This window comes from Haplochromis burtoni, unplaced genomic scaffold (genome assembly GCF_018398535.1).
Source record: "Haplochromis burtoni strain Fernald_Lab_line unplaced genomic scaffold, NCSU_Asbu1 Contig_17, whole genome shotgun sequence".
Taxonomy (NCBI): domain Eukaryota; kingdom Metazoa; phylum Chordata; class Actinopteri; order Cichliformes; family Cichlidae; genus Haplochromis; species Haplochromis burtoni.
In genome coordinates this window covers 834,231-846,686 of record NW_024582378.1, presented here as the reverse complement: position 1 = coordinate 846,686, position 12,456 = coordinate 834,231, and the positions used below count along the sequence as shown (strand labels likewise).

Here is a 12,456-nt window from a genome sequence, read left to right as displayed (position 1 = left end):
ATATCGTCTCGGTAATTCAAACGTACCTGATTTTTCATGCACGATGGAAAAGAGTAGCCTCTTTGAGATGTGGATGCCAGTAGGGCTCTGACCCTGCTCACCAGGTAGCCTTGTGGTCTCATCTAAAAATGCAAAAATAAACACATTTCAGGCAGAAATGTTAACTTGTCATGCTTATATTCACTGCCAAGATGCACATAACCAGTGATACCCCTCAGCCTCCTAATAGATACACTTATGGTGAGATCTTTCTCAAATTAGTCTCAGAAAACCTGACCTTGACCTTGAAGTCAAGGTCACCAATATTTGAACCTGTCTTAATTTTTGGGTGTACATGTTGCCTGCACACATGACTAACATGACTGAGAGTAAAACCTAGACTGTGTTTTGTAATATTTGTCTACATTTATGAGAAAACTACTGACATTTCAAACCTAAGTGAACATACTGAATACCGAGGGCTATGAATGAAATGATTCCTCTAAGATGCGAGTAAAACAAGGAAAAGTAGTGCTTGAGTGAAATACCAAACGGCAATGGTCTTTAACTGCAGATCTAACACTTCTATTCAGACCTGAGGCACAGGAGAAAATACTTACCTAGAGCTTTTACTGTGTATTGTTAACATTAGGATCATCATCACGAATGCTCTGTGGATCTTACTTTTATACTACATTCATATAATAGCTCTTACTCTTCTTGAATTCAAGTTTTCGGTGTTTTATAGTAACTAGTGACGGTCATTCAGAAGGAAGGGGGAAAACACAAAGGCATGAAACAGTTGGGCCCAATCTAATGAATGTGGTTAAACATTTCCCTACAAACACTGCATGTGTAATAAAGAGCAATTTGAAGCCCTTCATCCCATTCTTAAATGTGTGGCACACATGTGTCAGATCAGCTTGTTGACTGTGGCTCATCAGGTAACAAGTGAACTGGACATGCATCACAATACTGCAGCTGATTTTTGTTTATGATCTAATTATGATCAAGTGATCAGAGCTGCAGCAAAATGATTTTCTTTGAATGGTTTAGGAGGACTGTTACACTCCTAGTTAGGAGTGCCAGCACCAGCCGAAGGTCCGAATGTAGAGAAGTCGGTGGGGACAGTTAACTGTTAAACTATGAATAATCAGCTTCACAGACATCTTTCACAAAACATCTGTTAAAAACACGGCTATAAATCACCATTTCAGAAGCAAGAAAAGTGTTTATTCTGCATGTGGCATCTTTTATTTTTGTAAATGAACCACAGTCTCTTCCTTTCTTACTCTGTGCCCTCCTCATCTGCACTGTTTGAGGTAATGTCCATAAAAGAAAACAAAGACCTATAGGTGCTTTCTTTAGTGATGCAAAGATCAGAAAACAGCTGTGTTCAGTAGGTTGGAAGCCAAGCAATGTCTCCAGTTGCTGCTTCCAACTAGCAGGCACGGCCAGCAACACGTCCCCCCTAGCTGGATATACTATTAACCCCGAGACTCTGACATAACAACTCACCTCGCCCCTATTCCATTGCTGAAATCCACCTTTACACATGTTGTATGTTAGCTTACCAGTGTTAGCACTGTCTTTCACAGATGTGCTCTTCTCTGACCCAGGTGTCCAGTTGGCCAGCCTGTCCTTGCCCAGGTTGAGGAGAGACATGGGTTTGAAATCCAGCTTGCCGTCTGGGTGGGGTTTGGAGGACATGGGCATGCCGTACAGGAAGTTTGACAGAACAGAGTTGCTGGAAGTGGCGGGACTTGACGACGTGACTGCTTGCGCGGTCGTCTTCGCTGGGCCGTGGCTGCTTTGCGTCATGACCGCAGTGGAAGCGTTGTGATTGACATCAGTGCTAGACTTGGTTTCTCGAGACAAATCGTCCGGTTGCCTGTTCACAAAGACAACAACAAAATCAAAAAGGGAAATAACTTGTAGGGCTACAAACATGAGACTATTATGTTATGATTTGCTGCCTGATTGGTTAGAACATCCTTGATACCAAAAAGAATTAAATAATAGGCATTTAATAACATCATTTGGTCTCTTTACTTGCTGCCTCCAGCCCTTTGCTTTTCAAACAGGCCCAAAACTCCAATTAAATTCTGCACAGTCTCACAGTGCTGCATGTTCATATTCAGCTTCATTATACAGCAGTAGAGAGAGGAAATTCCCCAATTTGTTTTGGGCAAACATGTGACAGTTAGCTTTATCACACACAGAACAGAGTCTGAAACAACTGTCATGTTGCAAATTTTAATACGTCCTAATAAAATCATTTTTTGCAGCTGCTTGATCAAATAAAGTCTTAATGAATAAATGAGACTGAGCTAAAAAAGAATGTGGTCCTCAGTCTTGTGACTGCTGATCCTGGCCTGCTCCAGCACCAGTGCTTCTTCTTCCACAAACACTCACAAACCACGAGTGAAATCATTTCTGCCGTTTTGACTTTCCAAGTTTTTAAAAAATCCTTTCTCGTGGCGCAATAAATGCTGTGCAGAGTTTTGGTGTCTGTTAAGCCTTTAAATTAATGGATCTATTACTCAAAGTGGATTTCTTGGATTATACAGTGTTTGATTAATAACACAGCCACTTTCATTATTGTAATACAGCACTGTTCTCAGTCTGAACTCTTGCCAAGTACTTTAGCTGATATTCAGAGTTCATACTACCCTGTTACAGAGTGCTACAGAGCAACTGTTGTCATGGGGACAGGTATCCAGCTCAGCGGAGATTACTGTAGAGCTGGCTACACAGTTCAACACGCCCACTAACAGGGCAGGGGCACAAATCATTGCTTTCATGCCACATAAATATGTGCTAAGCAGTGAATTCAGGGAAAAACGGCATCAGATTAAGCCTCTGTGGAGTTACAGGGCCTGTGTTCAAACAGTCCACTTGTTTACACACCCACTATACAGCATTTGCAATATAAGCTGTTCACTGGGGAGCAAGCGCTGACAGCTGTTTTAGTGAAACATGAACAGTTTATGCAACTAGATGTCTGGTAGGATGTAACACGCTACTACTGCTGTTAGTGGACCACGACAAAACAGCAAAAACAGAAGTATGCACTACAAAGTATTAGCTGGCAAAACATGAGAAAAACAGGAGAAACATGCAAAGCTAAAGACGACTGCAGCGGTCAGGACTGTGTGGATCTCCTCTAAATAATATGTACAAACTGCACTTGTAAAGCTCACAAGTCTGTGCACAGTCATTTGAGAGCAGTTTTGGGTTGAGAGCAGTCTTTAAAGACTGGCCGAACAGCCACCACCACCAAATTCAATATTCTGTCTACTTGAAAGGCGCGTCTCTAATATATTTCAGACACTGCTAACAATTATGTGCCTGCTATCGTTAATTATTTATGTGGCTGAAACCAAAAGCAGAACATCTGCACCACATCTTAGGCTAAGGACAAAACAGCATAGCTGTTTTTGGATAAGCACATGTTGTAGTTTACATGCATCTCTCCAAATGACAAAAATCTGTGTACATTTAACTTTATTTAGAACATATTTCAGCTGGACTTTATCCACCTACACAAGCATAGCGACAATTAGAGCCGTATTTGTGCTATGTGCAACATTTTGTCTCCCATGAAAAGCAATGAAACACATTAAAATATCATTTTTTAGAAGCAGCTGACCAAGTAGATTAAAGGTAGACTACTAAAACACGCCTTAAATGTTTCTTTTTTGTAGCCATTTAATTTTTTATTCTGTTTGATTGCTATAGGAAGGCCAGTCAAGCTGCTGTTCTTGTTTATGATATTCAGCAGTCTCTCGTCCCTTGGTCGGACATCCACACCAACTGGAGTGGAGCTGGTGATGATAGTGCTTCTGCTCTGTAGAGCCACTCTCAGCTTGAGGATCATTCAAAGCTGATGTCGCTACGTAGAGCTGGAAGAATGAGCACCAACTGCACGCTACAGTCCAACATGGTGGACATGGAGACTTATGGTGAGGCAGCTGATTATAGCTCCATATTTATTCTTCTTTATAAACTCCAACATGCGTGCACCTCCATTTACTAAGTTTGTACACAAATACAATCAATTTACGTGGAAATACTGGATGTATCTTTTAAAACTCTATCTACGACGAATGCACCAAAGTCTGTTCACTTCCAATTAAAAACTGCACAAGAAAACATATCAGGGCAACTAACACAAGTTCATCTTCACGTTGGAGTTATCAGAAATGCAACAACTGCTTTCAGAATGCGATCCAACCATTCACAGTCTCTCACTTTGCAGACTCACCTTTTCACGGTGAAGTGGATGCGATGGCTCTGCTCCAGGATCTTCATCAGTGTCTTGGTGTCATACTCAGAGGGCTTCTTCAGGGCGACTCCCTCAGGCAAACCATGAGCCACCACGCAGCCGGGGTCCTTCTGGATCCACTCATAAGGCACAGGGACCAGGCTGCTCTTTCCCATAGCCTCACCTGCATACCGCATGACGCACTGAGTTTTGCTACCTGACTTCCAAGAAACTATATAAAAGTGGCTCCCTATGCTCCAAACATGGATTGCTTCGGCACTGCTTTATGAAAAAATCTGGTTTAAAAAATGGACTACTCACTGTAGAGCACAGTGAAGACCTCCTCCACCATCTTCCTCAGAACAAAGATGTTGGACTGGGCATCTGATGGAGCTCTCGGTTTCCCATGTTCAGCATCCTTACTCAGTTTGCTGAGATCGCTCTCCTGGTCTTTGGTATGGGAATTTGCTGCAGTCAGATTTTGCAGGCATGGCACCCCTGACCCCAAATAAAAGAGAAATGACTTTAAAAATGTCCAAATGAGCTACAGTATGATTTAGGATTAAGTAAACTCTTTACCCCAACAAAGTCATTCATTTGTCTTTGAAGGTTAAAAACAAAACAAAACAAAAAACAAATGACTGAGAGTCTGGTTCCTAAAACTAATGACTATGTCACCTTTTGAAAAATAGTGTCATATAAAACGAATGACTTGTTTTTCCAACAATGTGCCTAGATGAATGAAAATAATCTCCAATAAAGCGGGGAACATTAAGCCGTTCAGTTTGAGTCTTAAATAAATCAAAGCAAAGTTGAGCCAATGTTCTCAGTAACAGATGCCTGATGAAAATTAAACTTGATGAACTGGTGTTACGGGCATAGACAGTATAAAAGAAGGACGGGGCTAGCGTGACATCACCCAGTGGGCTCTGATGTCCTGTTGCGAAGCCTGTAGCGTTTTTAGCAGTCGCCATCTTGACAAGACAGGGATAGATCTGACCATGAAAGCATTCAAATATTCAGTTTAATATTCAGTATGTGCCAAATCACAACACAAATCACCTCGAGGTGCTTTATGTTGTCAGGTAAAGACCCTACATTAATAAAGAGAAACCCCCAACAATCATACAATATGAGCAGTGGGCGACAGTGAGAAGGAAAAACTGCTTTTCAATAGGAAGAAACCTTCCACAGAACGTGGCTCAGCCAAAGGCAGCTGTCCACTGCTTGACTTTTCAGACCCGGACTCTACGTCCATCTTTTAAACTGTCCATGGTTACGGGGGAGGATATACTGCGAACTGAGTGTATTATCTGTTGCTTCACCTTACCTCTCAAGTAAGGTGAACAAAGGGGGCTAAATGGACCAATGCCAACTTCTAAAATATATTCAACTTACAACCTTGGATGCTAGCATAGCTAATGGAAATGAGAGTAAAAGGAAGGAGTAAGAGACACGAAGAGACACAAAATCAACAATAAATATACACAAAAACCAAATAGAACAAAAAAACAAGATAATATTGGTCTTCCAGCCAAAAAATATGACAATAATATATGTCTGTGGGTTAGGGTCTCTTGAGTCACGTGAATCTTGTGCTGGCTAAGTGAAAAGTTGGATTTTTAAAAAACATTATTTGTAGTATCGGCACAAAAGGAAGTGATAAATTATAGCAAAAAAACAAAACAAACAAAGTATCGTTTACTGGCCAAATTGCTGTTGTAAACAACCTGTGGTGTGAGTCAGAACTGTTATGAAAGTGTTTGTCCGCTCCATTACTTTGCTCAGTTCTAATAGAAAAATGGAATATTAATTTATCTCCTCCTACAAATGCACGGTGGGTTTTTAAAAGGAGTGCTATAAAGTACTGTCAGTAAATTTGTAAACATAATTCATCAAATGGCTTTGCTAAATAAGATATGATGAGACACTTTGCTGATGTATTGTTATTTGGGATAAAAAGGGGGGGAAATGTTGCTCTGCATCTGCTTTGGTGATTTATTTCATGGCGACATCATTTGATGTTGAGGTAAGCTGCCGTGATTATTAAAGCTCAGATAATCTGCATCTGTGCAAGCACAAAACGAAGATTTCTTCGGGGACACAAGTGACACAAGCGTATTTTAAGTAACGGCCTCACAGCTGCGGCTGTAATGAGAGTGATCGATGTTCTACTAAGACTGAATGAATTATGGGAAACGACGTTCAGAGCGGTGCTTACGGCAAAACTTGTAGAAGTCTGTTTGGATTTCCCTCCTGGAGTTGAGGAACACTCTCCCCTTTTCTGTGCCGACGGCGATCACGCTGTCCTCGTGCACGGTGACGCACGCCACCTCGGCGTTTAGTTTAGACATCGCCATGCACTGCAAAACAAGGAAGCTTTTAGGTTTACAAAGGACCGAAACACTTTGTAAACTGATGGCTTAAGCAAACAAAATGAAAATTTCAGTGACGACTTCCAGTTGTGGTGAAGAACTTCACGTACACTTCCATGTTGGGCATGAATCTTTGTAATTTTTGGCTTTTAAGGGTTTCCTTGAACTGTTCTTTATTCAGAGTACAATAATTGTACAACATGCATCTCTAATGACATTCAAAAACAAGTTGTGAGTTGTTTCTGAGTTGTTTCCTTTTTTAGATTTTCTCTTATCCACATGTGGTCTAAAGGACACATAGAGGCTCAAATTACACAAACACACGTCCTTACAAGTTGTACTTTGACCAGATGCTTTTGGTTCCAGTCAGTAAGCTTCTGGCATAATTCTGGCTGGATATTTGACCGGGTCAGGTTCCTGGCACATGAATGGCTTTTAAGCATACTCTTCTAATTTGAAATAAGTTTGAGGTCGGGCCTTTGGGAAGCCCATTTCAAAAGCCGAATATTAAGCCATCTTCAGTGCGAGTTTGGGATCATTGTCCTGTTGGAACACCCAGTTGTGTCCACGTTTTAACCATCTGGCTGTTGATTTGAGGTTAGGTTATAGAATTTGGAAGCACTCTGCCTCATTCATTCATTATTCATTATTCCATCCACTACCACTGGCAGCAAAACAGCCCCAGAGCATGATTCTACCACCTCCATACTTGACACCGACCTTCCTTAAGTTTGAAAGCCTAACCTTTGGTCCTCCAACTATAACTCTTGTACTGCAACCAAATGGCTAAATTATTGTCTCGTATAACCATAAAACTTCTCCAGAGGGGATTTGGCTTGTCCAGGTTTGCAGCTGCAAATTTCAGTTGACCATGAAGTTGTCGAATTTGGAGTGTAAAAGTGTATGACTACTTCTGATCAAAACTGTAAGAGTCAACGCATGGCGGTTCATTTATTAGCCAAAATGAATCCAAGAATAAACGCAGGACTTCTGTAAGTGGACAACACGCCTGGTGACCCCCCTCCCCCAAACTATATACACAGTTAAATTAGACCAATGAAGTTATTTAATTTGCAGAGACAATGACTTTGCTGTTTCTCATAAGCTCGCATTTCTTAGTATGGAGCAAGACTTCCTCCATTTGAGTTATTATAGGAATCATTTACTGGCTTTTACTTGAAACACGTTAACAAAAATTATTAACAATCTTGATATTACTAGAAGAACTGCGTCCTTATTTTCTTGGAATTAAGCAAAATACACTATTCCTCCCTTATATTCAATGCATGCTCACATAAACAGAAAAAGTAAAAACTATAGTAACACTTTTAAGGTGGATTTCATGAAATGTTTAGGAAAAAAAATGTCATTTTGGCCCCACATGTCAAAATCTCCAACAGGAAATGACGCTGTATGACCCTTGATTATGAACGTACCACTGAGTCGAGGGCAGACACCAGGCTGGTGAGGATCTCCTGTCTGGCTGACACCAGCGGGACCTGTGGCTCGCCGCGGGAGTTCGTCCTGATGCCGTCGCATGCCAGCTTCCTGATCTGAGCCATGCCTCTGCGGGGACCGGATGAACACAGTTTAGACAGGCAGCCACAGAGCGACACAGACAAACCCTGCATGTGTCTGAGGATGCATTCCTGTACACATGCTGCAGTGACCTGCATTCAAAGCAGGTTCTGCTGACATCATGTGGTTTGACTTTAAGCAAATACAAGCTTATATTCAGAACGCTGAGCTCTGAAAGGTGAATAATTAATTCAGAAGGGAGGGAGGGTTTCCTTCACCTGTTTCACACAAATACGAGTCTACAGGCCTCATTAGGCTGGACTGGGACTTTTAAAGTGATTGCTGAGCAGATATATTTACCATCTTTAATGTGCCAGCATGCTAACATTATCACAAAACAAAAAGCAGAAGAGAAACTTACTGGAAACCGCTTTAACTGATGTATAGAAGCAGGACCACACCTTAGACGCTTCTTTTCCTGTTATATGCCTATAAAAGAATTCCTGCCATGCACGCCTGTTTGTTCTCATTCTCCATGCCCCATCCACCCACCCCTCTACTTTCTTTCTAATATCACCTCTCTTAGGGGCCCCAGGGGGGGGTCTACAGAGCAAAGAAGCAATCGTAGATCCATGCCAAAGTCATCATGCTGCTCCACCGTTCCCATCTGCCAGATGCAACTTGCACAATTCAGCTTCACTAAAGGAGTATGAACTTCAGAGGGGGGGGATCGGGATTCATCCTCTGTGGAACATGAGTGCCAGGAGAATTATCCTGGTTACAGATTTTCCAAATTGTCCAACTGAGTGCCTCCAAGCTTATTAAATCCTTTTCAATACTGGTTTCATGTGCACTACAAGATAATGACGTAAATTCACAGCATGGGAGCTTTGGCACACCTGAGTCACCTGCAAATCTTTTGTTTGTACATTGTGTTTAGGCACAGAGACTTAAAAAAAAACAGTCGTGCTGACATTGAAAAACCTGTTTAGGACTACTCTTTTTAAAAAAGAGACCAGAGTAAGTGAACTGAGAAAGACTCAAACCCACAAACTGAACTGACAGTGGCACCGATATCAATCAAATCCATTCAATCCATTCCGTTAATACAGCATAGTGAGTACAGCCTCAATTTTTAACCTCATGAACTCCAGAAGACGTTACAATGAGAGTCTGCTGCATGTTGATATGAGTGCAAGAAATTAATTCTGCATACGTCTCAGCTGAATGCAAGAAAATTACAATGAAGTCATCACTGTCAAGACATTTTTTCATCCTCTGTTAAATCAAACACGTAATTTGTGGATATTTGTATTATTTAAAATGTTTTTCATATGAGCCACGGTTCACTGTAATTAAATTATTAGAAGTAGAAAACCTATTATGTGAAAAAAGCAGATACATTTCGGGTGTCATAACTCACAGGCCAGTTCCTGTTTAATTCCTGATTGAAAACACCACAACGCTGCGTACAACCATACACTCTGTCACTGGGACCTTAAACTTTTCTCCTTAACAGATCTTGGGTGTTAAAAAAAAAAGAGGTACTGGTTACAGATTATTAAAACGAGTCCTTATGTTTCCAAAATAACTGCATCAGCATTGTATCGTATGAGTAGCTAAATCAAGTAAGGAAGGCATAGAAAAAACGGGCCATGTAAACAAAAAAAGCAAAGCTGCAAACAGACAGGAAGTGTTAAAGAAAAGCTGCTCGGCTAAAGCCAGGCACTATGTTCTCATGGCAACTGAAACCCGTCTCCTTGGAAACTAATCTCGGGGCATTTGAACAATGCAGCTCTGGCCTTTAATCTCTCCAGACACTGGGAACCATTATACTAGCCTCTGGCAAGCCCAAACCACTGACTCAATAGAGAGAGAGGACACAGAGGCAGAGAGACAGACAAGAGGCAGAGGGAGGAAGAGGAGGGTGGGTGTGGTGGGGTTCAGCTGCACCAGTTTGAACGTGCCAAGTCTATTGGCCATCTAAATCTGCATCCCCTGAGGCCACAGCAAACATTACCCCCTCCCTCCCTCCTAAATTATTATGGCCTGGAAATAGATGGCCTCTTTCCCTCGCATATTTAAAAGGCAAAGGAAGCAGAGAGAGAGGGACAAACGGTGGGGATAAGCAGAGGCTCGGGATAATGTCATGTCAATTGCTTTGCGAGAGGAAGCTCAAGCATAATGTCACAGTGCTGTTATGGTTCTCAGTGACTATTGAAGAGTTCAACATGGAACGGCTTTCATACATAAAGCAATGCTCAAAATCAATGAGTCTATTATGATCCCGAAAGAAAAGGAAAGCCAAGATTATTTATTGCAAATCCAGCTGTTGATGGAGAATGAGGTGAACTTTGCAGGCATGCGGGGACTATTCACGATGATTTCATCCAGACAGTCACTTTTACAAAAGCTCAATTATACTCTAAGCCTGCAAAAAGAGGCTTACGATCGTTGTTAGTATAAGCAACAGTCATGCAGTTTATTTAACATAACAGGGGTTTTTCCTGAAGGTAAAGAAACTACGCCGCCCACCAGAAAGGGGTTGTCCTTGGACTGTGCCCAAGCTGTGCCCAGCTTGCTCAAAGTAACAGGAAAATGTGGAGATTTCTTTAAAGTAAGGCTACACTGACTCTTTGTCTTAACCATCTACGGACCAGTTGTACTAAGGTCCAAAATACTCCTACTATTCCTACTGTATATTACTGTACACTACTATTGTTATTGTATATATTGTATATCATATATCTTATTCATCTGTTCCTGTCTCTCCTGCTGCTTTGAGCATGTACATGACAAAATAATTTCCCTCGGGATAAATAAAGTTGTTCTTATTCTTATTCTTAAAAATCATCCTGGACTAGGGCTGCCACGATTAGTCGACTAGTCACGATTACGTTGACTATCAAAATCATCGACGACTAATTTAATAGTCGACGCGTCGTTTGAAGCTTTGTAAGATCCCAAAAGACGCAGGAATGAGTAGTAGGATTTAAGAATGTAACAACGGACTGAAACAGAAGATGGCAGCACTGCATGTACAAGAATGCCAGCTGCCGTTAAACCCCGAAGAAGAAGAAGAAGAAGCTGTGTCCCAGAATTCATAGCGCAGCCCTGCTCAGTTTCCGACAATGGCGGCAGCTAGTTAGTTTTAATATTACTTATTATTCTTTCTGGGTCAGTAAATAAACGTTTAACATATTTTCAGGCGAGAATGTAGCTGTGTAAACCTCAAATATCTGCTCAGTTTATCAAGACACCACATATTTTCAAAAGCGCTCCGACGTTTTCGGAGACTTCTGTTGCCCACTAGCTCGATAGCTAGCCGGGGGCTAGGCTCACTAGAGCCGTGAGAACACCGGACTCCCGGCAAATCGTTTTCAAACCCACCGCTGTCCTTTGCTACTCAGGTTGAACATATATAAGTCACATAGATAACTTAAAAATGTTATTGTTTGGCTTTTTTTAGTATTTTATTTGTTCCTGAGTAAATCGATTTGGCTGAGATTAAAGTTATAGTTTTTACACAGCTGAATAAACTTCAAGCAGACAGCTGATTATCAGAAGTGTGAGATGCTCAAGAATATACTCCGGTGTCCTGTTATATTTTAGATAGCAAGGAGCAGACGGCTGAGTTTATTAAACTTCACCTAAACAATCTGCAGATTTCATTAAAATTTAATAAAGTATCATCTTGTCTTTATTTTTAGTTAGCACATACCTTAAACACTTAAAGCTGTAAGCTAATGGTAGTTCTATAAGAGCAGATGCTGCTGGTGCAATAAGCTGTACGTTTTACGTCCAATGGATGCATGCTTTGATTAGTCGACTAATCGCAAAAATAATCGGTGACTAGTCGACTATCACAATAATCGTTTGTGGCAGCCCTATCCTGGACAGAACAATTTTGAGCCATTGATAAAGGTCCTGCCTGCTAGGGCTGCTCAATTATAGCAAAACTCTTAATGACATTCATTTTTGTCCAGTACTGACAATATGGTTATTTAATACAAATGTTCACATAAACTGGAAAAATGGTGGATTTACTCAATTTAAAAAAGGAAGACAGATAAAACTCTTTTTATTAAGTGAGTTTTCAGTAACTCTGATTGCAGCTCAAATGAATAAACTAAATGAATGAATGTGACCTGAATTAAAGCAGCCACAGCCTGGCAACGAGCAAATGGGAACTACATGAAAGAGCAAAAATGAAGGAAAAGAACATGTTGCATGGGAAAACGCACAAATTAAAGAAAAACTTTATTTTTATCATCGGTGTAAACCACAATTGACTTTTAAATGAAAATTCAATTCCAT

General features: G+C 40.9%; 1 protein-coding gene across 3 annotated transcripts in view; it reads right to left on the bottom strand.

The window, feature by feature from the left end:
• gtf2ird1 (GTF2I repeat domain containing 1) overlaps window positions 1–12,456 on the bottom strand; it is a 41,042-nt gene that overhangs the window by 24,780 nt on the left and 3,806 nt on the right. For all 3 annotated transcript variants that reach the window (XM_042218288.1, XM_014330766.2, XM_042218287.1), the window contains exons 2-7: window positions 8,058–8,187; window positions 6,468–6,609; window positions 4,568–4,744; window positions 4,247–4,430; window positions 1,554–1,870; window positions 27–122 (exon numbers count right to left, since the gene is read on the bottom strand). In XM_042218288.1, the coding sequence (XP_042074222.1) occupies window positions 27–122; window positions 1,554–1,870; window positions 4,247–4,430; window positions 4,568–4,744; window positions 6,468–6,609; window positions 8,058–8,183 (1,042 nt within the window). In that variant the 5' untranslated portion in view covers window positions 8,184–8,187. The remainder of the gene's footprint in view (window positions 1–26; window positions 123–1,553; window positions 1,871–4,246; window positions 4,431–4,567; window positions 4,745–6,467; window positions 6,610–8,057; window positions 8,188–12,456) is intronic.